Genomic DNA, 27,138 nt, shown 5'->3' with positions numbered 1-27,138 from the left:
CACGCGCCACCATGCCCAGCTAATTTTTTGTATTTTTAGTAGAGACGGGGTTTCACCATGTTGACCAGGATGGTCTCGATCTCTTGACCTCGTGATCCACCCGCCTCGGCCTCCCAAAGTGCTGGGATTACAGGCTTGAGCCACCGCGCCCGGCCTCAGTACCCACTTTAATTCTTTTCCAGTGAGAAGGGAGAGGACTCACTATCCTGGGACCTCCTAAACACAGAACCCCCAATGGCCTGAGCATTCCTTCCCTTTGGTTTCTCATTCTATTCAAACTCTCCTTCATCGTGATCAAGACCGCCCTCCGCCATAGTTTCACTACCCTTCACGCCTTCATTTTTTTTCTTACACTTTCAAATTCACATAACTAAGCAATTATTACATTGACTTTGGCACTATTCCTCGGAGCCATCTTCCTATAAATCTCTGGAACAGTAACTGCAACTGTTAAGAACGCATTAAAAGTTGACACCCAGCCGGGCGCGGTGGCTCACGCCTGAAGTCAGTAGTTCCAGATCAGCCTGGCCAACACGGTTTAATCGCATCTCTACTAAAAGTACCAAAATTAGCAAAGGGTGGTGGCGCGCGCCTGTAATCCCAGCTACTCGGGAGGATGAGGTAGGAGAATCACCTGAACCCGGGAGGTGGAGGTTGCAGTGCGCCCAGATCGCGCCACTGCACTCCGGCCTGGAGGACACAGCAAGACTCTGTCTCAAAAAAAGTTGACACCTAAAAGCAACGTAGCTTCAAGGCAAGAGGTCTGACGATGGCTACCTTCGACCCAGTGTCACCGCGACCAGTCATGACACAAGCCCAAGTTCACAACAGAAATCCTGCGCACGCAAAGTTCTAGCCCTTCTCCGGGGCACTAGGGAGGCTCAGGCTAATGAAACCACCACGGCACCATCTCTTCCCGAGTCGGAGGGCGGCAGAACACACTAACAGGCGCGGGAGCCCCAACTCACCCTGCTATCTTGTTGCGGAGCTTCTTGCTAGGGATAATGGCGATCTCCTCGCACACGCGCTTGTTCGTGTGGAAGTCGTTGCCCAGGCGCGTGTAGTACTTTTCTATGATGACCCGGGCCGCCTTCTTCACGGTTTTGGTGCGAACGCGGCCCTGCGGGTGGAGAGGACAGGCTCACTCACGAGCCAACGCAACCTTCTGGGAAGAGTGCGACGCCGAGCCCCAGCGGGAGTGGTTGGAGGCTGCCGGCTGCGCTGAGTCGGAGAGGGCCCGGTTGGGCAGTGCGGGCGCCGGGCTCAATGCGGAAGCCGCTGGCCCGCTGCGCTCCAGCCTGACAGGGCCCCGCGCCCGCCCGGTCCAGGGCCTCTCTTTGTGGGCTGGAGTCCACGGGAAACTCCAGATGGAGGACGATTGAAGAGGATGGCGGCCTCGGGCCAAAATACCTACCATGTTGGCGGGTCCTTAGCGAAAGAGGAAACCGGAAGCACAAGCGAGGCCTATTAAAGCTTAGGCCAGAGAGCCGCTTCCGCCCGGCCCCGGGCGAGCTGAACCTACTTGGGAGCCACACAGCGGCCCCTGGCGGAGCGGGCCGGGAGCGGCGGCGGCGCGCCCCTCCGGAGGGCGGGTTATCTGTCCCGCCCCCGACGGCTCCTCCCTTTCCGCTTCCCGCCCCCGCTTGGTTGACCTGTTCGCTTCTCTCCCCTGATTTCTAATCGGACCGCCCGTGTGATGTGCTCTATCCGAGGAGCGGTCCATTTCTTCCACACATGCCAGGGAGAGGAGAGGCATCCGGTCCTCGGGAGGATCGAGAAAGGAAGGCGATCCAGGGTCGTGGAACAATGAGGAAGTCAGGGATGGCGGCCACCCAGACCCCCAGCCAGTCCGCGGGCCAAAGACTTGTAAGCCCTCACCAGGATATAGGGTGCGCCCGGGGGAGGCATATCTCATTTCCGGGTCTTTGCTCAAATGTCGCCTTATCAGAGGACTTTCCCTTCAAACTTAGGTATAACAACTCCCTCACTATTCCTGCTCTTGTATTTCCTAGCACTTGGCACGTGACTCGGCTTAGTTTTCTCATCTAGGGGTATCTCCATGACAGTAAGGGTCTTTTTGTTTAGCCAATTCCCAGTGCTTGAATAGCGCCTAGCACGTAGCAATCTCTCCAATATTGAAATGAAGGGCCCAAGTCACCTGCAGAGCTCTCAACACTTCAGGCACCTTCTCCACCCACCGTCTTCAGGCTGTTCCTGCCATACCCATCCCCAAACCAGGGCCTTCGGAAGCCGCCAGCGCAAGCTGCCCTGATGAATCGCAGCCTAGGTAGGGCCCTGCCCCCTTCTTCCAGCTCTGCTCCCTGGGCTGACCTAGGCCCCACACCTGACAGGGGAAGGCTGCTGGCCAGGCTGGATGAGTTAAGCCGCCCAGGGCTGTGCCTCATTCCGCAACGCACCTTGGGTACTCAGTCAGACTCTCAACTGATTGAGGATGGAACCTGAAGAACAGGAAGCCCTCACCCCAAAGGTAGCACTGGGGCAAAAGAAAAGGCCAGAATCTCAGAATTGCAGGAGCAAACTTCCAGTCAAGCTGCTGTCAGGCCCGAAGTGAAAGATCAGGCTTTTTCTGGCGAGATGGGGTCTTGCTCTGTTGCCCAGGCTGGAGTGCAATGGTGCCGTCTGAGCTCACTGCAACCTCGGCCTCCCAAGTTCAAGTGATTGTCCTGCCTCAGCCTCCCGAGTAGCTGGGATTACAGGTGAGTACCATCACGCCTACCACGCCTGGCTACTTTTTTTTTTTTTTTTTTTTAGCAGAGACAGGGTTTCGCCACGTTGGCCAGGCTGGTCTCCAACTCCTGACCCTCAGGTGATCTGCCCGCCTAAATGGCCAGCCTTTTTGAGACACGGTCTTGCTCAGTTGCCTAAGATTTAGTGAAGTGATATGCTAATAGTTCACTGCTGCCTCAATTTCCTGTTCTCACATGATCCTCCTGCCTCAGTCTCCCCAGTAGCTGGAACTACAGGCACATACCACGATGTCCAGCTTTTTTTGTTGCCCAGGCTTCTTATGTTGCCCAGGCTGGTCTCAAACCCCTAGGGCTCAAGTGATTGTCCCTGCTGCAGCTTCCCACAGTGCTGAGATTATAAGCGTGAGCCACTGTGCCCAGTCTAGCCTCTCCTTTAGTGAGGAGACTCCCCCACCCTTCCCAAAAGTTCTTGCACCTCTTTCAGAAGAGACAGCTTCAGTATGCAGGGTTCCCTCTACCTCAACCTAAATTGGAGTTTTCCAAAGAATCAGTCCAACAGCTGGGCCTAGGCCAACTTGACTGAAAAACAATCAGTAGTACACTCTGTCACAAATCCTAGGAGCTCTAAGAAAGTTCAGTTGATAGGGTTCTCTGAACTGCAAAATCCCAATCACTTCCTCTCAGAAAGGAACTGGGTGATCATAGGTGGGCAGAAGAGGATGTGCGGCCTCCCAAGAAGTAATAGGCCAAGGCTTGCAGGAGAACCTGTGAACAAGTGGCTTCTACTGGCACGTGAGCAGCTGCCCCTCCAGCATTCTCCAAGCTGGGTCTGGAGGCTGCGAGGACCCCTGAGAAGCTAAGATGTGAGGACTTTTTGTATTTGGGCTAGAAGCACCCACCCACTGGAGAGGCATCTCCAAAGTATAGCTGACCATGGAAGGGACCAAGAAGTACTCACAAGCCAGGTCTCCCACATGGTCACACCATTATCCTGTTCCAGGATCCCATGACAGAAAATCCAAGGAAACAAGCTGCGGCTGCGCCATTACCCTCTTATTCCCCTGTCAGCCCCTTGCTTCCAGACCTCAAACAGAGACAAAACCAGAACTCTGCTGCAACGTGTTTATTATGTGCCAAAAAAACTACACCACAGCTTACTCCACACATCTGTAGGAGAGTGCAGTCTTGCCTGCATATACTACAATGAGGTAGAGACTTCACACACAGCTTCACAAAACCCACAGAGTAGCTGGGATATGCAACAATGCAACATCAGCTCAGCAGGAAGGAGGGGTTATGACACTGGTTCTTTGGCACACAGCTTCCCTAGGAGGGGCAAGTAGTTTTTGTTTTTTCTATTTAAAAAAAAAAAAGGAAAGAAAGAAAAAAGTCAAGTTTTCAAATTCCAGTAGCATTTCAGTCAACTGCAACTGTTATCTCATAGGTTCCTCAAATTAAAGATATAAAGGAAGGGTACTTGCCCCCCTAAGAGAAAGGGCTCCTGTGAGCCTTCATCTGCCCTCACCAAAAAGCAGCCCTTTTTAGCTCAGTTACAAAAGAAAAAAGTCCTGTGACTTTGTGATTAAAAACTTCTATCAACCCCCCCCCCACATAAGTGCAACTTAAGGAGGTGCAATAAACCATTTAAAACTATATACAACAGCCGCTCAAACACCGTTTATCCGGTCCAGTTTCAAATAAAACAAAAAATTTTTTTCTTGGTTGCAAATGCCTTGATTTGCAACTGTGAGAAACAGTGACCAGCAGTCCCCCAGACACAAATTTGCTATAATGTTAAAAGCTGCCAGGAAAGAAAAAATCTCTTGTTCCAAACGACTTAAAAACTGTTTTAAGGAGTGTAAAAAGGAACCGGTAAAAACCCTCGAGCGTAAAATATGAAATATGATTTTGGTTTAAATGAAGAGCAAAGTCTCCTTGTTGTTTACAGTAAAAAACACCAGCTGAACACTCAGTTTATGCCGTTCAGGTGGGGGTTAAATAAATGGAAAGGCACTGTATGGCAACTGCAAGAATGAAACCAATGAGACCTGCGCATCATCACCATCAGTATTGCAAGGAATGTAAAAAAGCGCTTTTAATAAATAAACCTAGGTGTAGGCATCCGTGTCAATACTTTCTGGACACGTAGTTTTTGTTTTTTTTCTTTTTTGTTTGCTTTTCATCGGCAAAATGAGGAACTAAAATCTGGGAAAACTACAGAGTCGCTTGAAGGGTAAGCCAGAGAGTCCTTGCCCTTGGCACACCCCCAGAAAACAAAACCCGACAAAACTCATTGTGCATTAATTAGTGCAGAAACAAAGACAGATTCAGCAAGTGCAAAGGTGACTACAATTTTCCCTTGTCCTCGGGAAGCCAGCTCCCTGGTCGCCAGTGGCAGGTGGTGCAGGCTGCTTGCCTGACCTGCCAGCTTTGGGCGCCACAGGCCACTGGGCAAGGCCAGCTCCTCTAGCTGGAATCTCTGTTCTTCTGGTTCCGCATCAGGGGGCTGTGATGGCGCAGGCCCTCCATGCTGTGCCGCCAGTGCCAGCAGCTCCGGCAGAAGTACTTGAAGCAGACCTGGGTTGGGAGAACAAAACAAAGGATGCCATGCCTGTGTCAGCACCGGACACCGGAGCTGTGAGCTGCTTGCTCTGTTTGGAGAAGGGGTGGGAAACTCCTGATGGCCTCTGTGGGTTAGAAGAGATGGTTCCTAGGAGCACTCTCACCCCAACACAAAAGCCTGATTAACTATGGCAAACCCACCATCCTGCTTACAAGTCCCCTTAAACATGTTGAGCTCCTAGTATGTACAGAGCCCATGCTAGTTTCTCTTATCCCTTCTAACCATGACAGCTGCTCTCCTATTCCCCTGCCCTTCTCACCTCCTACAGAGTAGTTGTATCACATGGCGCTAACATGGAGAATGTATAAAGACACTGACTACAAATTCTAATGCTACGCAACATGCTGCCTTCTTCCCACTAAGTGAGGAGAGGTGACTGGGTTTCTCAGTCTAGTCCCATCTCTTGCTTGTTGTGTAACCTCAGGCAAGCCACTAATCTCTGAGCAATTATCTGACTATGAAGATTATCTATGAAAGATCCAGATCCATAAAAGCCTGCTAGAAGAGGCATCAGAGAGATACTTGTTCTCAGGCTTTACCTAACAATCCAAACTTAATTTCAAACGGTCACTTGAGAGCCTCAGTTTAACCATGTACAGAGACTCCACATCTGAACAATGGCATCACTGCAAAAATTCTAAAAATAAAATTAAAAAAGCACCCCACTAAGCATGGATGGGACTAGGTGGTATCCTAAGATGCCCCTACCCTAATACAAACTTCCCCTAACACGTGACAAAGGATGCTGCTGACTAGCAGCACTAACACCGCTTGGATACTTGTTGGAAACATAGAATCTCAGGATCAGTGGAAACCCACCAAATCAGAATCTGCATTTAAACAAGATCCTCAGGTGATGTATCTGAAATTAAGGTTTGAGAAGCACTGCGAAACACATCCAGATCCATGCTCCACCATTCAGAAACAGTCAACAGAAAGCAGGCTCGCTGCTTTCTGCCTGTTGCTGACACCTGTGGGAACAGCCCAGGTGCAAATATCAAAGTAGTCTAGTAGTTCAGATGTAAAGGAGGAGGCCCTTGAGTAGAAAAAAATAAGCTTAGAAGGCCTCAGGGTTAGAGCAGCTGAGCCTGGCTCCTAGGTACTGCTGAACACACCCAGGCAGGCTTCTATCATCTACAAATAGTGGCATACTGCATAGCAACATCCCAGGCAGAAAAAGGCCAAAGTATAAAGACTCAATTCAACATGTTTTCCCAAAAGTTCTGGGTCAAGCTATCCAAAGTGTGTCACTGGTCTGACCCTCAGCAAACCTTACTGCTCCTCCTCTATGCTTTCAGATACCACAAGGTACCTCAGAACTCCAACATACCATGTCATGATCTTGGCATAACAATTTTTAATTGAGGGCAGGGACATCATAGACGTCGGACCCACCTGATCTCGACAGAAGAAAGGACCAGGCTGAGAACTGCAGATATGACACAGAGAATCTTCCAAGTAAGGGTCAATCTGAACCTGCACAAAAGCAAAAGAAGATGATGAAGTGTCTCTTACCAGGAGGATTGATAGGTATAGAAGGGCACATTACTGGGCAATACACAGGAATGTGGGATATCTGAATACAGGATATCTCCTTTTTTTTTTTTTTGAGACAGTCTTTCTCTGTCACTAGGTGCCAGGCTAGGGTACAGTGGCACAATCTCAGCTCACTGCAACCTCTGCCTCCCAGGTTCAAGCAATTCTCCTGCCTCAGCCTCCCGAGTAGCTGGGACTACAGGCACACACCACCACGCCCAGCTAATTTTTGTATTTTTTAGTAAAGAGGGGGTTTCACCATGTTGGCCAAGATGGTTTCAATCTCTTGACCTCGTGATCCGCCTGCCTTGGCCTCCCAAAGTGTTGGGATTACAGGAGTGAGCCACCACGCCTGGCCTGATATCTACCTGTTTTAAAGGAGGCTTGGAGAGAATTATGGGCCAGAAGTGCAGAAAGGGATTCTAGAGGACAGACTCATACACCACGCAGAGCCAGGCTGGATGCCTCCAGGATTCAGGCAATCACACATCTTAATGCCTGGTCTTCTCAGCAAACTGTACCTTAGCCCTCTATCAATTAGCAATATAGGCAAGTGTTGAGAGGATTCCCGAAAGGTTGGATAATGGGAAGTCAGGCTACTTGGCAATGTCAGAGAAACACCACAGTGAGGGAGGCACCCTACACACTGAAGCAGCTCAACAGTCCCAGTTCCCTTCCTCCTGAGCCTACAAAGACCAAGCCCACTCCCAAACCCTAACCTCAGTGTTAATTCTCAGGAGTTTGGCTCACTTCCCTGAACACACCCAGCATAAACACAGCTTCAGGTCTCAGGGCCTGCCCTGGGTGGTAATCGCCCAAACCCCTCTTATATATCCCAGAGTAAGAGCATAAACCAGCCAACTGACCTTCTTTGTGAACTTGGTGGTTTTGATCTCAACAAAAGCAGCACTGACTGCTTTCAGGTAACTCCGTTGGTTATTGAAAGTCACACGACCAGATCCTAGGACAAGAGACACAAGCTTCCCTTCTAACCAAATTCTGCCAAATGGCTACTCTTTTAAGATGCAGGAAACCCTTTACTATGCATACAAGTGCTGTCCAACAGAAATATAATGTGAGCTACTATGTAACTTTAGAGTCTCCCTCTCTCACCCAGGCTGGAGTATAATGGCGTGAGCTCACTGCAACCTCTGCATCCCGGGCTCAAACAATTCTCCTGCCTCAGCTTCCCAAGTAACTGGGACTACAGGCATAAGCCACCATGCCTGGCTAATTTTTGTATTTTTTGTAGAGACAGAGTTTCACCATATTGCCCAGGCTGGTCTCGAACTCCTGCACTCAAGTGATCTGCCCACCTCAGCCTCCCAAAGTGCTTGGATTATAGACATGAGCCATCACGGTCGGCCCTTATGTCATTTTAAATTTTCTAGTAGCCACATTGAAATTTTAAACAGTAGTGACATTAATATTTGACCCTATATGTTAAAAATATTATTTCCAAATATGACACTAGCCATGTTTTCAGAACTCAGTAGCCACATTTAGCTGGTGGCTACCATATTCGAGATCATGTTGGCAGGAACCACGCAGGAATAGGGGAAGAATCTGCAGATCAAGGTGGGGAAGGGAAGGCACTCCTTCAGTGCAGGCAGAAGCATAGGTAAGGTTGAAGGGCTCAAAGTGGAAGCCAAGAGCAGACAGAACACTTCTCTGAAGGGTAAGCTCAGCAGTTGAACTGAACCTCTCCTAGCCTGGAGGCACTCTGGAGACCTATTAGGGGAGCTGGAAGAAGCCCCATCCTGCCAAGTGCCGCCTCTGCCCCTGCAGCTTCTGAAGTCGCTGTTCTTAATCTGCTGCACAGCATTGGTGAGTACACGATGCTCCTTCCTGACCAGATTCAGTGTGGGTGTGAAGACTAAGCATTTGGGGAAGTGGGTTAGCCACATCTTAATCACAGAGTTCAGGCTCTGCTCCACTTCCATACCCTATCATTGACATTATTTTGCCAGGACATTATTTTGCCAGGTAAACTGACCTCCTGTCTCAGAGGAGCTGATCAAAACCGAGTGGTTAGGCCCACAGACTTCTGAGTTAGGAAAGCACAGGCTATGACCACACTCTGTAGCGCGACTCACTCAGAAAGTCCTCCTCCAGCCTGACCTGGTCTCTGACCTTAGATAATGCCAGAGCTTTTCAAGAACTTTTAATAAAGGAAACCAGGCAAGTTCAGAGACTTGCAGCCTTTTCATGAAACAGTACCTGTTGTCTGTTCCAAACTGGTTTGGCTATGAACTCTGAGTTTCCAACAAAGTTCCTACCTGGCTCTTACTTCTTATCACCTCCTGTAGTCTCTAATCGCTTTTTCTCTCCCTGCATGGGAGATGGGGGGTAGAGGGCTAGATGCAGAGGGGCCAGTACACGTGACCTGACTAGAAGAAGATGCTGCTGCTGGTATTTGCTGATCTGCAGAGCCGGGTCAGGCCTCTCTCCCCACTCCCATGGGGAATTATAACAATCCTGGTCTACTCCCAGGGGCCAACCAAGCTTTCGCACACAGAAGTGGGACACTTACCAATGGGATACTTGTGCTTATCTGTGTCAATCCCGGCATACACCACTCCACCAAATAGGTCGTTCAAGATGGCTGCCAGGGCCTCGGCATTCAGCATCCCATGCAGAGCACCAACAAACACCGTCCTGCTGGGGTCAAGCCTCTGAGATGGGCTCCGGACAAAGTTACTGTCTGCTAATACCCAGGGGATCACCTGCACCTGAAAACCACCCAAAGGTGTATCAGCCCTGGCAGAGAACCACAGATAGAGAGGTGCTTGCATGGCAAAGTGCATGCTCTGGAGATACTGAAGCTGGCTGCTAAGGCCCTTTCAGGGGCGAAAAGGCGTTGTTGCCCAGTCTCGGGCACACAGCCATCCAATCCAGTAAACCACCCTTACTCCACCCCAACTGGAGTTGAATTTTACTGAGTCCGTGTGTCCAGAATGGTAGAAGTGGACACAGTACTTACTCATGCTGGAGAGTAAGCAAAAATGTACCAAAAGAGCCCAGCATTCTATTTCAACCTCCAACTGTGTGATTCCAACAAAGGGCTGTGGACACTGATGAAAAGAGCAGAATCTGAAGTCCTCAAGAAAGGAAGGACTCAGAGTATTTAAAGGCTAGGATCCTGAAGGACAGAGGGGTGAGAGTGCTTATGATATTTGTATGAGATGGTTACTAGCCCCAACCTAGGCTTCAGAGGGTTTGTACCCAGAGCAGTGGAAATGACTGGAGACAGGTCGGGTAGAAAGTCACATACAAGATCCCTGGAGTCTTAGAGGGCTGGGGCTGACCATGTCCTTTGCCTCTGAATCTCCTGAACGTGGAACAAAACCTGGTAGAGCAGGAAGAAGACTCCAGAATGAAGTAAAGATCTAAAAATATGTCTTGAAGCAAGAGGAGATCTGAGGCAGAAACCAGCAAGGAGGAAAAACAGTAGTTTCTAAGGACAGGTGATTAAAACCTAGACAAGGCTGGTGGCGATGAACAGAGAACAGGCCAAGATCAAGGAGATTCTTGAAGAGAAGAGTCTGCAGTAACTCAGACTGCATTAGCAGGATGGGCAAGCAAGGAAGAATCAGGCCTGGTGGGTGTTGGGCCTACACCGTCTTGGGATGAGAGGACCTGGTAGAAGTTACAAGGGAAGCCAATTTCACTGTAAGATGAAAAAGCCCATTTTGTCCACAAAAGAGTTTGGGATTACAGAAAATCCCAAAGGGTAGTCTCACAGGAAGGTGGTGCTCAGGTAGGACATGAGGCTAGAAAGGTAAATCTGGGTCTAAAGTTGAGAGGAGCCACAAAAGTGAGTCATTTAACTGAAGTGGAAAAGAAGGTAGGAGGGAGTCAAAGACTGACTATATTGGTGCTGGCAGGGAGGGGAACACAAAGGAAAAGTAAAAGAGAGGAAAGAGAACTGAATCAGCCTAAACCAATGAATCAAAGCACGATTAAATCCCTATAAGGTGATGAGGAGGAAATGGGAGACAGGATGGTGTCAACAGGGGCACTGAGGAAGGGGAGGGGCTCTGTGATATGCATATGGCCATCTCTGGTTGTGAAAGCAGGAGGGGAGGAAGAAGGAGCATGTTAAGTAAGTCCTAGAACATACTAAGGTGGGATGACTGCCCAAGCTCCACACAGTAAGGAAGCAGAGAAGGTAGGGAAGCTGTGGGTCATTGTGGGAAACTGGAAGATGAGCCTGCCCTCTCACTCAAGCAGAACAAGAGCCAGCTTTGTTACATGGATTTATTTTAAATCTAATGTGATCATCCCAATAAAATAGGCATTTACCATCTTACCCTATAGATTTTTTTAGATAAACTTTAAGGTTCACAGTAAATCTGAGCAGAAAGTACAGGGATTTTCCAAATACTCTCTGCTCCCACACGTGTGTGACTTCCCCACTATCAGGATCCTGCATGAGAGTGGAACATTTGTTAGCACTGGTGCAGCTACACTGATACATCACCACCACCCAAAACCATGGTTTACATCAGGGTTCACTCTTGGTGTTTGTTTTACATTCTATGGTTTGCACCAAAGTATAATGACATGTATCTACCATATACAGAATAGTTTCACTGCCCTAAAAATCCTCTATGCTATGCCCATTCATCCCTTCCTGCTAAACCCCTGGCAACTACTGATCTTTTTACAAAAATAGGCATTTTAGTTTCCCATTTTATAGAAGAGGAAACAAAGTGTTAGAGATATTAAATATCTAGTTCAGTCTCACAAAAGCTGTGTACTCGCAAATCAGATTTTACCACCACACTGATTCCTGAGCTCAAAACTTGCTCTGACAAGTGGTTTTCAAACACCATCCACTAGACCCACTAGGGGATCTTTGCTCAGTTGGAGATTCCTAAATTCCACCCAGAATGATCCAGTAAATCTGGAATAAGGCCCAAGAATCTGCAATGAGATCCCCAGGTGAGATAAACTCCACGTTAGAGACCCATGATGCCAACGACACACAAGGCTGATATTAGAAAAGGCACAGGAAGAGAAAATCTTATGGGGAATAACCACAAAACTAAAGCCCTGAATGAGAATGAAGAAGTGACCCACAGGTGGGTGTGGGCTGAAGAGAAATTCATCCCCACAGACTAGGAAGTCAGAAGGCACAGAAAGGGCAGAACCAGGGAACTGATAAACTGTAGGTTTATCAGTTAAATCAAGTAGAGAAGTTTGCTATTCTCAATTTCATTTCTAAGACAAAAGGTTTAAAACCAAAGTGTTGGCTACAAGAAAGAAGAGTAGAATAAAGGCTGGGAGACAGTTTGATCACCTTGGTCAGGCACACGCATGTGTGCATGCACACACAACCCATTAAGGCTCAAAGGTTTCTTCTTTTTTTTTATGTAATTGAGAGGATATTGCTGTATTTATTGTGAGACAAGAAGCCTTCTCGCTTCAGCAGGAATACTTGTCTGCAGCCTGCCTAGCCACCTACCCCAAGAAAATCCAGTGCCTCAATATGCCAAGAACCTTGATTCAGAAAGGACATCATGCTAACTCACCTCCTTGCAGCGCATCCTTCGGCTGGACATCTTGAAATAATATTCACTCAGACCATCTGGGCTCAGCGGGTCATGAGAGCAAGCCTGAAGCAAGGCTCGGACAGACTTCTCTAGTTCGAACACCAGATACACATACCCTATTCCCAATGACAGGAAAAAAAATCACATTACTATCCCACTCCTCAGCCTTGGCTTTGTGGCAGGGAGTTTCTTCCAAGAAAGAAGGCCTTGTGTATAAGATACATTTTTGTTTTACTCCTGAAAAGTCTTGTTGAGTCGAAGCATTTGCTGTGCAGATGCCCAGGGTTGTGGGCATCCCTCCCACCCTGGGTAAAGGAAAGGATTGGCAAGCTGGGACAGAGGATCCCACCATTACCAAGCTCTCTATCCCAGAATACACAGCATGTTCAGGTCAGCAGAGCCAAGCCTTCCTGGGGCAGGAAGGATGGCAGGTATTGCTTTAAACACCTACTTAAACCATTGGTTCAGTTCAATGAAGATGGGGCAGGGTGAAAATAGCACCTGCTCCTTTCTACAGGGAAGGGATCTCATTTCAGACCAGTGAGGAATCAGATGCTTGGTCCTCATTCCTGCCAACTCCAAAGGGACTTCAGAATTAGGTCAGGCAACAACGTAACTGGGCAGGACAAGCAGGCAAGGGAAAGCTTTTCAAACGCCTTATTTTGAGAGGAAAGGTGCTCCTAGGGTTCAGGTTTAGAGAGAAGCGTACAAGGAAGGGGTTTCAGATGCAGCTCCCACTGCTGTGTAAGTCTGGACAGACGGAACATTAGTTCAGAAGAAACAGAGGGACTTGTTAGGTTGAAGAAAAGAGCTGACAGCTGACAGGTCTGTGCCCTAGAGTGCCCACCATGTTGCCAGCATGCAGCTGTGACATCCCAGCACCCCTAGGTGCAGTTATGTACTAAGGAAGGGAAAAAAAAGCTCCTACCATGTCTTTATTACCTTTAGGCATATTACCTTTGGGAGGACACCGGGGGTGCTTGCCATCCTTACCAGGCCACTCCACACTCAAAGAGCCAAAAACACGGAAGGTGTTAATTAATCCAGCTGCAAAGAGACAGAAAAGAATGGCAGAAGCTGAGGAACCATCCTCCTCAGTAAAGACCCAAACACAGAATCACCAGCATTCTCCTTCCTGGCTCATCCCCCATGACAAACAACTCAGGAATGAATGCTGATCTCCAGTGACAAGTGTAAGCTCCAGAGAGGAGCACTATGGCGATCTATGAAATGCACCTCTCCTCTCAGACGCTCATGTAATAGTGTACTCTGAGTTCTCAGTCAGAGATTCAGCCCCTGGCCTCATTCCAAGTTTCATGCTCCTGAAAGACATGCCCCACCCTTCAACTCTTGAAGCAGAAAGTCTTAAAGACAGCTCACCTTCTGTAATATCCCAAGGAACACCTCCTAGAAACACCTTGCAAGAGTAGATGGGGTTCTTATAGTTCCGGGGAGGAAGCTGGCCACTCCAGGTACAGGTGGCTTCATTCACAGCTTTGGTAGAAGCCAAAGAGGGAAACAGGGAAGGGTTAGAGAATCAACAAAGTCACCACCCTTCCCTAAGGTGAACTTGTCCAGCAAGAACCTGTTGGCTGGGCGCAGTGGCTCATGCCTGTAATCCCAGCACTTTGGGAGGCCAAGGTGGGCGGATCACTTGAGGTCGGGAGTTCGAGACCACCCTGGCCAATATGGTGAAACCCCATCTCTACTAAAAGTACAAAAAAATTAGCTGGGCGTGGTGGCTCGTGCCTGTAGTCCCAGCTACTTGGGAGGCTGAGGCAGGAAAATTGCTTGAACCCAGGAGGCGGAGGTTGTAGTGAGCTGAGATCATGCCACTTCACTCCAGCCTGGGTGACAGAGCAAGACTCTGTCTCAAAAAACTCACTGGCTACAGTCCTTGCCCAGATGCCTGAGAGAATATCCATGATTATTCTGAAAAGCAAGAAACCTATGTCTCACCAATCCACTCAATCAAGTATGATAATCCTATTTTGCTAATTCTGTCCTCACTAAAATTGAAAGGAATACCAAACCAGATGTTTAGGGTAAAAATTCATACCCCATGTTATTTTAAAACATACAACTAATATGCTAACCACAAAGCAGTTTTATCTTGTTACTGCTTACAGTACTAATTCATAATCACTTGAAAGTAAACAGAGCAATACAACATCCTACAGGCTTACTGGTACAAATGGGCCTTCTCCCCAGTGTTCAAATGATAAACATTCTATTCTGTTTTCCTGTCTTGGCTGTGAATTCAATTACAGAAGTTAGGACACTGCCAATAAAAACCAGCATTAGCAACCCAGTAAGACAAGAGTATCACAACTGTTCCAAGCCAGACTCATCTTTATAGCACCCAAACAGACAATGCGCCTTCCTTGATGCCAACATGGTAAGGTAATGAATTAGCCCCGAACCCCTAAGCTTTCTATTTATGTCAACCATAAGTTTGTCCAAACCTATTGTGACGTTTCTCTGACTCAAAGGCCACATTAAGAAACCCTTCTTGGCTGGGTGTGGTGGCTCACACCCATAATCCCAGCACTTTGGGAGGCCAAGACAGGATTATCACTTAAATCCAGGAACTGGAAGAGCAGCCTGGGCAACAAACTGAGACCCTGTCTCCACACACAAATTTCTTAATTAGCCAGGTACAGGAGTGTGCACCTGTAGATCCAGACACCCAGGCAGATCCCTTGAGCCCAGCAATTTGAGGCTACAGTGAGCTATAATTTCACCACTGCACTCTAGCCTGGGTGAGAGAGAGACCTTGTCTCTTTTTTTTTTTTTTTTTAAGACAGGGTTTCACCATGTTGGTCAGGCTGGTCTTAAACTCCCGACCTCAGGTGATCCGCCCGCCTTGGCCTCCAAAGTGCTTGGATTACAGGCGTGAGCCACTACGCCCGGCCAACCTTGTCTCTTAAAAACAAACAAAAACCCCTACTTGCTGAATAGGTTAGGAACTATCTTCTGTTTGCCCCTATTTCTAGAGGATGGTTCTTGGTGACCAGAAGTTTTTATCAGTTTAGCTTTTTATCAGTTTTCAATCCTGTCCCCACTGTACCTTTCCAAATCAGAAACTGACCTTAGTGGGGACTGGCTAGTTCTTGTCCATTTATTTTACCCTCCTCTTTCAGCAAAGAGGCAGACAACCAATGGAAGGAACTATCATTTTCATTCAGGACAAAGATATGGAAGGATATTTCCTAAAAGAAACAGGCCCCAGTGTGTTGCTACACAGCAAGAAATTGGGCAATGTCACTAATCTTTCATGACAAAAACAAAATATAATGGTCTCCTCCAAAAGCATGGTAATGTGATTTCATAAGAAAACAATGGTACCAGAGAAAGCACAAAGATCAGCTGCCAAAATCATTAGGTGAACAGGGCAGTAGCACTATCAGAGGAGAATGAGATCCAGCCCAACTCTGAACAGACAGACAGAGACACTGAAGCCTATGGAAACAAATGGAATGGAGAAACTAACATTAACTTAGTCATCAAATTCAGGACCTCAGAAGAGCCAGTGGTTAATGAACAACTCCCTGAAGCATTAGCAGACAAAGATGAAAAACAAATTTAATACATATTTAAGATGATTTGTTTTTTAAACCTTTTTAAATATATGGAGATGGGTCTCACTATGTTTCCCAGGCTGGGCAACTCCTGGGCTCAAGCCATCCTGCTGCCTCTGCTTAAGTGCTGAGCCACCCAGGCCAGCCTAAGATAATTTAAATGTCAGAACCTTAAGGATTCCTGAGACCAGTACATCTGGTGACATCCTTTACCTTAGAGGTTGACAAATAGACCCCTCCCTCCCCAGTGTATCCCTGAGTGTACCAATCAGAAAGCCTCAAGGAAGACAGCTCCAGCATGACTTGTGTCTGACTGTCTTTGAATTAGAACAGGGAGAGGGTGGACAAAATTCTGGACATCCCTTCCAGAGTTTCTCTTGAGGACATCCACCCGTGGAAGAGGTAAAAGCAAGGGTAGCATACAGCCAGTCTCCATGGAAGGGCACGAGTGGGAGGCAGAGCCAGCCTCTTGTGCTGTGACACATGCGTGTGCCAGATTATCTGCTTCTTTCCTCTCCACTCAGCCTCAAGAAATTCCTGAGTTTGTTCCCATCAGTACTTACTCCACAGAAATATAATTATTTGCAGATCTGGGGACTTCACCATGCAACCAAGCCTCCTCTAGAAGGTTCACACGCATGTGAACTAAGGTCACTTCCTCTCTGCTCCCAGAATGAGGCCTCAGGCCCCACACATGCTCAAGGCACACTCACCTGCAGCTTGTCGGTGCAGCCTGGCCTCTCTCTCTATGCTGAAGGGGTCTTTGGGAGCTTCAAGGAGGTCCCAGGATGGCCACACAGAAGCTCCTGGCCATCGCTTTGAAGCACTGGTTGGGGAGGGAGTGACTGCAGCAAGAGCAGCTTGCTCTTGGTCCATCCGAGACCCTACCCCCATCTTTAAAGGGTCTCTGGGACCACCCCCTGTCAGAGACAGGAAGGGCAGAGGTGGGGAAATGCGAAGGCTTGACTAGGGGAGGAAAAAGGAAGATAGGGTTTTAAAGGATAGTTTCGTTATAAAGTAATAATCATATTATAGAAATTATTAAAAATACCCAAGACATTTAGCATTTGATATGTACTCTTTTAGACTTTCTTCCTGAGCAATTTTGATTAGTTGTAGTTATACTATAATTTAAACAAATTCTCCTTTTCTCCTCATTCAACCTTTTTTTCCATATTTCCAGTCTTTACAACCATTTAAAATGCATTTATCATATTCTATTTAGGGAACAAGGTACAGCTCACTGACCCATACTCCTCCTGTTACATATATACTTTCCAAGTTTTCAGAACCATAAATAAAAATTAAGATGCACCTTCTTAATATTTTGTGTTTTCTCCACATGTTCTCACTCATAGGCGGGTGTTGAACAATGAGAACACATGGACACAGGGAGGGGAGCACTACACACTGGGGTCAGTTGAGGGGAAATAGGGGAGGGACGGTGGGGGGTGGGAAGCTGGGGAGAGATAGCAAGGGGAGAAATGCCAGATGTAGGTGATGGGGAGGAAGGCAGCAAATCACACTGCCACGTGTGTTCCTATGCAACAATTTTGCATGTTCTTCACATGTACCCCAAAACCTAAAATGCAATAAAATAAATGGGAAAAAAATATTTTGTGTTTTCTTTGGTCAGATTTCTAGAAAGTCAAATGCCAAAAGTGCTATCTATGAGGGCTCTGTGTTATATCATAGAAGCTACACTCAGTCAGATCTGAATTAAAATCCTACCTCTGCTAAGTACTTAAAAAATTTTAAGTTATTACTTAATTTTGAGATATCATACATCAAAGTACATAAATGACATTGTTGAAGGCTAAAGAAAGTACCTCATGTAGGTAAAGAAACAGAACACTGCAAGGGCCCTCAAATTTACTTTTAAAATTAAGTGTTTTTCAGTACTCTTGGAATAACTAGTAAAATCAAAGTCCTGAGCTCAGGTCCTAAAATGTATTGCTCGATGGGTTTTCAAAGCATTCTTTATCCTGTTAAGGATGAGAAACTCTACAAATGCCCACAATGGGCTCCTCTCCTCCCCTCATCCCACCTCCCAGCCTACATTCCAGGGGACAGGCATCCCACAGATATTGTGCCCTTCTTCCCCTTGGAGACACACAGGCAACTCCACCAACAACCCCCCTTTCCCAAATGAGTTACATACAATCAAATCTGAGAGATGATCTGATCCAGAGCTGAAGCCACTGGTGTCTGAGTCAGAGGGACTGCTAGATCGAGAGTCCAGGATAGGCCGGGTGTCCAGGCGTGATCCTCTGACAGAGGGTGCTGGAAACTTGTCCAAGTCAGACCCAAGGGGATCCAGAGGCAGGAAGCTCAAGGGGGGTTTTCCTAGGACATTTCCCAGTGGGTTATGCAGCATGCTCAGTACTAGGAGGACAAAAAAGGAAACCTCATGACCTCTTAGTTTTCTTTGCAGCCAACAGCCTCTTTCTTTTCCCACAGCCACCCAACAAGAGACACTAAAGGCAAGACCATTAAAAGCATGCCAACAAAACAGAATATAACGAACAGATATGTATCTGGCTCTGAGATGTGGCCACAAGGGACTGTTAGAGGAAGTTACAGGCTGACTGAAGACCGGAGTTCCTGCTATTACAGTAGCAGCAAAACTGCTGGGTTCTGCTACACAGGCTTAAAGGTCAATGCCAGCATTTGGGAAACTGTCACTGGGAACCCTGGTCACGGCTATTAATACCTGAATACACCTAGAGCACAGTTAAAAATCCCAAACCATACTTCATCTTTACTCCCTGTCAATTTGTTTATTAGAAGAATTCCCCTTTCTGATGCTATATAGCTAAAATATAGAATTTCAGGCCACATCCCAAAAATCTGGTATAGCATAAGCATACCACTTCATGTGAGAGGTTCACTTATAGAAACTTCTAGCATATGCAGATTCTCTTCTATGCACCCTCGAACTTGAAATGTTTAGGATGGAAGCAGAATGACGTAGTTAAGCCCATTCTTTGAGTTAAGGCAAACTTGGGATGAAATCCTGTGTCTGACACCACTTGTATATGGCTATGAGCTCCAGGAAGCTCACTTAGCTTCCCTGATCCTCCATTTTCTCACTGGCATCTAGGGTGGAGTACCAACTATTTCATAACATTGTTAGGACAGTTCGATAATTAGACAGCAGATGGAAAGAGCTCACCAGAGTAGCACCCAGCACACAATAAATATTTAAATATGAAAGATAAAAAAACAGCAACATTTTCCACACTTGGCCTTGGGGAACCTAAGGCAAAGCACATCCTCCATCCATGAGGATGAGGAACAAGAGGGCTGTGCCATGGAGCTATGGTGCTAAATCTAGGGAAGAAGCCTTAATTTAATGGTTTTTTTTTTTTTTCCATCTGAAAAATGAGACCTCAAAATGGCTGAGGTAAAACCAAAATAATATGTGTAAATGCTCAGTAACTACCTATGATTGGTCCCACTACAGCCCTGACTAGCAATGAAATTAAACAGGTCACCCAGAGCTGGTATTCTCCCAGGCCTCTAAGTCAGTCTGAATGCTCTGGAAATGGAGTCCCAAGAAGCAGGAATAAATCTCTCAAGCCTGAAATCAAAGTGAATGCATGCTTTCAGGGTGCAAGACACAAATGCCATTGATGAACCATATGCACAAGATCCCAAACGTGTGTTAATATGGGACCAGAGCAGTCCACTCTCCTTTAGTATATGACCTCCCCTTTTGGATAAGATATGGTAAGCGTATCCTTAACATTTAACGCAGGGTAGATACATTTATCTAGTTATTATTTTATTGTGGTAAAAATATCTTTAATTTTTAAAGAGACTGTCATAATACTGTTTTCCAAAGTAGATGTACTATACCATTTTACATTCCCACCAGCAGTAATGAAAGTTTCAGTCTCTCTACAACCGGGCCACCACCTGGTTTGGTCAGTCTTTTTGTTTCTAGCTAGTCGTATATGGATGTTGTGGGATGCAGGTAGGGTAGAGCCACACCACATCCAGCAAGGAGTTAGTTTAGCATTCTGTTTTCAAGTAAACATTCCTAACTTTGAAACTGCCTTTTGAAGCAGTTTTCAAAGCTCTAGCATTTAACTGTATGCTGAAACTAAGTGTCTCAAAATGCTTGGATTCTGATAACCATTAGAAATAATCTTTGACAAACTTCTCAAATAATCATTGGGCCAGGCATGGTGGCTCACACATGTAATCCCAGCACTTTGGGAGGCTGAGGTCGGTGTATCACCTGAGGTCAGGAGTTTGAAACCAGCCTGGCTAACATGGCGAAACCCTGTCTCTACTAAAAATACAAAAATTAGCCAGGCGTGGTGGTACACACCTATAATCCCAGCTACTTAGGAAGCTGAGGCACGAGAATTGCTTGAACCCTGAAGGCAGAGATTGCAGTGAGCCAAGATCGCACCACTGCACTCCAGCCTGGGAGACAGATCAAGACTGTTTTCAAAAAAAAAAAAAAAAAAAAAAAAACATTGACAAACTCCTGCCTGAAAGAAATCCAAAAGCAAAGCCTGTAGAGTCCATGCCCTCAGAAGGCAGAATATATGAAGATTTTATTCAATGTTTCTCCCTAATGCTGCAAAGCCTGGCAAAAAGGGACTGTGAAAAATCAACAGATTATATGCATGGGTCTTAAAAGTGTTACCAATTACCTGGAGGGCCTCATCCTTTTCCATATTTCACAAAAACAAGTTAGGGTGATGAACAATGAGGTAACAATTCAAATCACAAAGAACCTTGACACCAGGTTAAAGAGTTTTTATTTTATCTTATTGTCATTTGTTTTTTTGAGACAGGGTGTAGCTCTGTCACCCAGGCTGGAGTGCAGTGGCTCACTTCAACCTCAGTCTTCCTGGGCTCAAGTGGTCTTCCTACCTCCGCCTCCAGAATAGCTGGGACTACAGCCATGTGGTACCTACCACATCCGGCTGATTAAAAAAATTTTTTTTCATAGAGAGAGGGTCTCACTATGTTGCCCAGGCTGTTCTTGAACTCCTGAGCTCAAACAATCCTTGTGCATCGGTCTCACAAAGTCCTGGGATTACGAGTGTGAACCACTGCACCCAGTTGATTTTATCTTAAGGGCAACTGAGAGACACAGAAAAGGTGGTCTGCAGAACTATTGTGGGGATAGCAAAGAAGGCTGACCAAGGGAACTAAGGAAGAGTACCAGTAGGAACCAGTGCCCAGCAGAGAGGAAAACTAAGTTGGACTTAAAGGTACCTGGATGGACACTGGACCGATACAGAGCTATGATTTTGTTCCCTCAAGGGGGTATGAAGGAAGAAATGGGACAACAGAGTTGATGATAACAGCAACAAAGGAAATGAAGAATGGATTGTGCATTATAGGCTAAAGGCAGAACAAATTCAATAGATTGGGAACAAATAAATGGAAAACCAGAGATTTCAATAGGCTGATAGCTGTAAGAAGAACGAAGATGGCACACAAGATAAATAGAAGAGGTGGGACGGTGAAGATTAAGAGTCCTGAGGATGGCAAGGTCCAGAGTATGGAACTAGAGGTGGCTGACTTAGAATGTGTTAAGTTTGAAATATTAGTTAAGTCATTCATGTCGACACTAAAGAGACCTATGGTGATTAATGGGCCTGGAGTTAAACACAGAGATTTTCAGAGACCTGGGATAATGAGTAGGCTCTACTTGGCATAGCAGCATCCTAAAGGAAAAGTCTTCAGCTAAAGCAGAAGCCAGAGGGAGCATTCACCAGTGACAAGGAGGAGGACAGTTTGTTAACCCTGGAAAAGAGAAGTTTCAAGTGGCCCAACAGAGAGCTCTGAGAGTTAAGGGAGAAACAGCATAAAGCAGTCTGCCAGAAAAAATAGTCAAGAGGGGATGCTGCCCCAAAGGCTTGTGTCTGAAAACACCAAAGATGACAAAGTATGGGCCCTGGTAACTGTCATCACCCAAGGTTTTTTTTTTAAACATATGTTGGATAGAATCAAAAAAGCAACATGGTAAGCACTACAGACCCCTTTTCTCATTCACATCAACTTGTATTGACTATTGTGTTGGTACATCTGTTTTACCAGCCACAAACTCATCTACCTCCACTAACTTGAAAATTCTCTAGGCCGGGCGCGGTGGCTCACACCTATAATCCCAGCACTTTGGGAGGCCGAGGTGGGTGGATCATGAGAGGTCAAGAGATCGAGACCATCCTGGTCAACATGGTGAAACCCCGTCTCTACTAAAAATACAAAAATTAGCTGGGCATGGTGGCACATGCCTGTAGTCCCAGCTACCCGGGAGGCTGAGGCAGGAGAACTGCTTGAACCCATTGAACCCAGCAGGTGGAGGTTGCAGTGAGCCGAGATCACGCCACTGCACTCCAGCCTGGGTAACGAGCGAAACTCTGTCTCAAAAAAAAAAAAAAAGAAAAAAAGAAAATTCTCTAGTGTGTCTAGAAGATATCTTGAGGCTTTGTCAAATTCCTGTACCAAAGCTAAGAATTATCTCTGTAGTGATCCTTTAATCTGACAATAAACCTACCTAAGCAGAAAACGCGTGACAACCCACACTAGTCACTAACAAACTCTACTTCCTTAAGTGCTCACAGTTCATGGTGGTTCATCTGTTCTACAAATCTGGACCAGGTTCAGTTAAGCTACTACCAACTTAGTGAACTTCTGGCATGCGCCAACCACTGTGTTAGAAGCATTTTAGCTAAACAGTCTTCACCAAGTCCTAAGAAGTGGATATTATTACTGCATCTTAACAAAAGGAAACCAAGACTTGGGGCAGTCAAGTTTGTAAAAGTTAACAGCTAATAAGTGACAGTGAGACTGGATTCTTTCCCACTCCAAGTACCATTCACTAGCTAATTTTTTGTTTTGTATTGTTTTGTTTAATCTTTAGGACTTTACATCTGTTTGTCTTCACGTTCCTGGCACCTTTCCTTTGTCTGAATCCTTTAAGATCATAAATACAAACTAGTGATGTCACCTACCAGAAGTTCCTGCTTTAGGACCTAGAATATTCAGGTCTTAAATCTTATCTAGGGCCTCGACACCATAGGAACTCATTAAAAATGCATTCTGGGTCGCCTCGAGACCTGACTCAGAATCTCCATTTTAAAAAGATCCCCAGGAGATTTGTGTACACATTAAGTTTGAGAAGTACTGATCCATGCAAACCTGAGGCCTGCTACTTCAAATTCCTCATCAATTGCCTTATCACACCCAAACATCTTTCATATATAATTATTTCCTCTGACTTAAAGACTAGAGGTTATGGCCTAGTGCAGAGGTTCACACCTGTAATACCACCAACTTGGGGGACTGAAGCAGGAGGATTGCTTGAGGCCAGGAGTTCAAGACCAGCCTGGGCAGACCTATCTCTTAAAAAAAAAAAAAAAAAAAAAAATCAGCCAGGCATTATGGCATGCACCTATAGTCCCAGTTACTCAAGAGGCTTAGGCAGGATCACCACTTGAGCCCAGGAGGTTGAGGCTGCACTGAGCCATGATTGTGCCACTGCACTCCAGCCTGGGCAACAGGACAAAAATCCTGTCTCAAGGGAAAAAAAAAAAAAAAGACTGGAGTTTATAATTAAAATACAGTTCTCACACTAAAATGGTAAATATTTAAGAGAAAAAAAGGTATCAGATAAAGAAATCAACATGGCTATATAGAACATTTACTTAACAGTTCCTTCTCTCTGAAAACACTGGGTGGGAGTGGAGGACCACACAGAGAGACAAGACAGGCATAGTAACCATCAACAAATAAGAATATAAAAAAAGAGTGGTAAGGATTATCATAGTTTCAGGAAAAGTGATGGCCACAACAAGCTGATCATTGTGAAAAACATTCAATACAACCAAGGGACTTTGTAAGCTCATACTGAGCAAAACACCCAAAGGGGCTAGGGGTTACTTAGAGCAGAAAGAGAAAAATGTTATTAAGGATTTAAGGACATAACTGGGTCACCTGACAAAACTGGAATAGGAAGAACAGTTTAACCAAAGTAGTATATCAACTTTAAATTGACTGAAGTTAACTGTTTTCTTATGTATGAATGTAAGATCATTTCTATTCATTTTTTCTTGAGCAAGGGTCTCCCTCTGTAACACAGGCTCTAGTGCAGGTAAACAATTACAGCTCACTGCAGTCTCAGCCTCCCAAGTAGCCAGGGACATGCCACCATGTCTGGCTAATTTTTTTTCTTTTTTTGGAGAGACGGGATTTCACTATGTTGCCCAGGCTGGTCTTGAACTCCTGGGCTCATGCAATCCTCCTGCCTCAGCCTCCCAAAGTGCTCAGATCACAGGTGTGAGCCACTGTGCCCAGCCTATTTTTACAACTTCTATAAATTTGAAATTATTTCCATTTTTTTAAATGACAGGAAAGTAAACATGTCAATTCCCATTTGGCTTTCTTTGCCCCTTTCAAGGTAACTTATCTAATCAGCAAAGGGAAATCAAGCACAAGTAATAGGAACTAGGATACCAGAAGGTAAGGCAGTAATTGAGTACTTTTGGAGTCTCTGCCTATTAGAAGAAATAATCTGCTTTTGAATATGCTTTTTAAAGTCTCAAAAAATTTACATAGATATTTGTAGGCCCACATGTATAAGAAGTTATGCCTTTTCAACCAAGCATATCAAGAACCAGCTTTACCACCCTACTCTAACAGCAATTAGCTCAACACCTGGCAAAAAGCAGGTGAACAATGATTGCAGAATTCTACTGAAAGATAGAGGGTACTATATTCCATAGAGCCAGTATGCTCACTGAGGCTCTACCCTTTTCTATCAAGAATACAATTTAAGGACACAATGTTGACTTAAGAGTGTAATACAGATTTAGGGGACTAAACCTTAACTCATCCCTACCCAGCCCATCACCAAAACAGAGGTTTAGAGAACCACAGTAACTCGCCACATCACATTTGTGACAGTACTTCTTCCCTGAGTCTCAATTTCTTCAAAGAGAAAAAGTCTGAAGAAAACTGCTCTGCCTGAGCAGGAGCAGGGTGGAAATTACCCTGTCCTGATCATTCCTCCCCAGACTCTCCTGGGATCTTCAGGGCCACTGAAATACACGCCTATATTTAAGTACAAGGGCAAGGAAGAGTGTCTCACTGAATTATATACCAACCACGTACAAAAACAGGGAAAGGACTCGGATTGATGGCTCGGAAGGGGGCAATGCCATCCTAGAGAATAGGATCAGGGTGCCCCAGAATTAACACATGTGGGATGTCAGCATCTCCATGTATCAGTTACCTGCAAATATTAAATCAGAAGGGATATACTCTAAGTTTGACTAGTAGACACTGAGAAGACAAGAGGCCTAGAACTTGCCAGCTGGTTTGATATTTCCTTCAACCCACAGACCAAGTGAATTTTGTCGAAACTGCCACCTATGGTCAAGATGCCCTAGAGTGACCTAACTGTACCTCCATAGGGCCTGGCCAGGCAGTTTTCTGAGTATCTGCAGATCAAAGGAAGGAAAGAAGCAATTACACTGGGTTCCTAGGAGAGTGGGGGGAGTTCATTTCAAAAAAGGAAGCCTGTCTTGCTCCCAGCTCATGAGACCATACTTGCCATATGTAGGGTTGCTGAGTAAGCAGCACTGATTTCCACCAGCTGGGGATCAGGAGGAAAGGAACAAAACAGCTAGCGTTGGACTGTTCCCTTTTACATTCAAAGCCACAAGTATACCTAACTGGAAAGGTACTCTCTTTAAGCCACAGAAACTGAAATCCAGTGGAAATGACAGGTCCCTTGTAATGCAAGTCAGTGTCTCATCTCAAAGTCTACTCTCCATCATGGGACACACATCTTCATAAGTCCAAATGTCAAGTATTAACCTAGATGGATTAGAGGAAGGGGAGGCGTGGTGAGAAGTCCTAGAGTCAACCCCCAATAATGGCCAAGGCCCTGACCTCTTTGCTCTGTTCTCTCCTGGCCTCTAGAATGCAAGGGATCATGGAAAGTCTGAGGTATACCAAGTACCTCCAGCTCTGGTGTCCATGTGTCCAATAAATCTCCATCTTCTAGAAGTGGGTAAGACATTGTGCTCTTCCTAGAACAGAAGTACCCATCCCCATTCACATGCTGGCAGGAATCAGCATCAGCCACAGATATTGCTCAGAGAAGTCACGGGGAGGAAAGGATCTGGCAGAGCGTTCCAGTTCATTAATGCTACCTCAGAGAGTATAAGAGACCAAATCAGCAGTAATATTTTTAGACTGATTGTTAACTTTCTCTCCTTTCACCCTTCTATGCCAGCTCCTGTCGGTTTTACAGCTGAGTCACTGTTCGAATTTTCGGAAGCCTTCCCCAAAGAGTACAAAGGCACCTAGAGTGTGATGGCAGCATTTGCAATGGTAACAAGGGCTTGGCACTGTATGTATGCATTATAAGACCGTCTGAGGTTGAGCTTAGCCGAAGCAGAGACTAGCACCAAAACGTGATAGTCAAATGTTTGTTACTTAATGGGAATAGTCTAATGGGGAAAATCTGGACCAGGAGCCATTATTTCTAGCCTGTGATATAAGGCCATATACCTGAAACTCTTCTTCCCTATCACCATCCTTGATTCTAGGATGCTTGCTCAGGATCTCTCTGAAGGCACAGGAAGCAGGGAGAGAAGCATTCATTCTAGCTATGAAAACAGACCACTCCGCCTGTGACTCCAAATCTGCAACTCTACACCACATCTCAACCGTGGTGGTAATGAGAGTGTGGACTCCCCCTGCTGACTGTGGATCCCACAAGTTCAAGTTAGTGACAAACACAAACCTTCTCCCCAGTGTAACACCCAGTCCTGATCACCAGGCAAGTTCCATTACCTGCAGAAAAGACATATTCATGTCCCTTGTAAGGTCAGCACACATCCTGCTTTTTGCCAGAGAGATTCTTATAATACAATTACCAATTTGAAGAGTTTTGATATTTTTTAAATTCTTGACAGGGATACTATCCTTCTGTTGTTCCATCAGCAGAGTCCTGTCGCACCATATACCACCCTACTCTAATAGCAATTAGCTCAACACCTGGCAAAAAGCAGGTGAACAACCTGCTCAACCTCTTTTCTCACATTGGAGGCCTCCCTGGCCACACTGCTTCAGAGGTCCTCCCTCCTCTC

The 27,138-nt window shown here is 45.9% G+C and overlaps 2 protein-coding genes across 13 annotated transcripts in view; both read right to left on the bottom strand.

Annotated features, from left to right (window-relative positions):
- RPS17 (ribosomal protein S17) overlaps nt 1-1,534 on the bottom strand; it is a 4,008-nt gene extending 2,474 nt beyond the window's left edge. The window contains exons 1-2 of the mRNA XM_017502276.2: nt 1,415-1,534; nt 969-1,120 (exon numbers count right to left, since the gene is read on the bottom strand). Coding sequence (XP_017357765.1) covers nt 969-1,120; nt 1,415-1,417 — 155 coding nt within the window. The 5' untranslated portion in view covers nt 1,418-1,534. The remainder of the gene's footprint in view (nt 1-968; nt 1,121-1,414) is intronic.
- Nucleotides 1,535-3,816: 2,282 nt separating this feature from the next.
- CPEB1 (cytoplasmic polyadenylation element binding protein 1) overlaps nt 3,817-27,138 on the bottom strand; it is a 119,886-nt gene continuing 96,564 nt past the window's right edge. For 5 of the 12 annotated variants that reach the window (XM_037729143.1, XM_037729139.1, XM_037729142.1 and 2 more), the window contains 9 exons: nt 18,168-18,391; nt 16,720-16,972; nt 13,806-13,919; nt 13,368-13,472; nt 12,405-12,541; nt 9,401-9,599; nt 7,734-7,828; nt 6,727-6,807; nt 4,061-5,285 (listed from right to left, as the gene is read on the bottom strand). In XM_037729143.1, the coding sequence (XP_037585071.1) occupies nt 5,175-5,285; nt 6,727-6,807; nt 7,734-7,828; nt 9,401-9,599; nt 12,405-12,541; nt 13,368-13,472; nt 13,806-13,919; nt 16,720-16,972; nt 18,168-18,391 (1,319 nt within the window). In that variant the 3' untranslated portion in view covers nt 4,061-5,174. Of the gene's footprint in view, nt 5,286-6,726; nt 6,808-7,733; nt 7,829-9,400; nt 9,600-12,404; nt 12,542-13,367; nt 13,473-13,805; nt 13,920-16,719; nt 16,973-18,167; nt 18,392-27,138 lie in introns of all 12 variants that reach the window. The other 7 variants (XM_037729141.1, XM_017502274.2, XM_017502275.2 and 4 more) reach the window with 3 other exon arrangements.

The sequence above is a fragment of the Cebus imitator genome, unplaced genomic scaffold (genome assembly GCF_001604975.1).
Source record: "Cebus imitator isolate Cc_AM_T3 unplaced genomic scaffold, Cebus_imitator-1.0 Scaffold295, whole genome shotgun sequence".
Classification (NCBI taxonomy): Eukaryota; Metazoa; Chordata; class Mammalia; order Primates; family Cebidae; genus Cebus; species Cebus imitator.
Note: the sequence above shows the minus strand (reverse complement) of the source record. Positions and strands in the feature narration are given on the sequence as shown.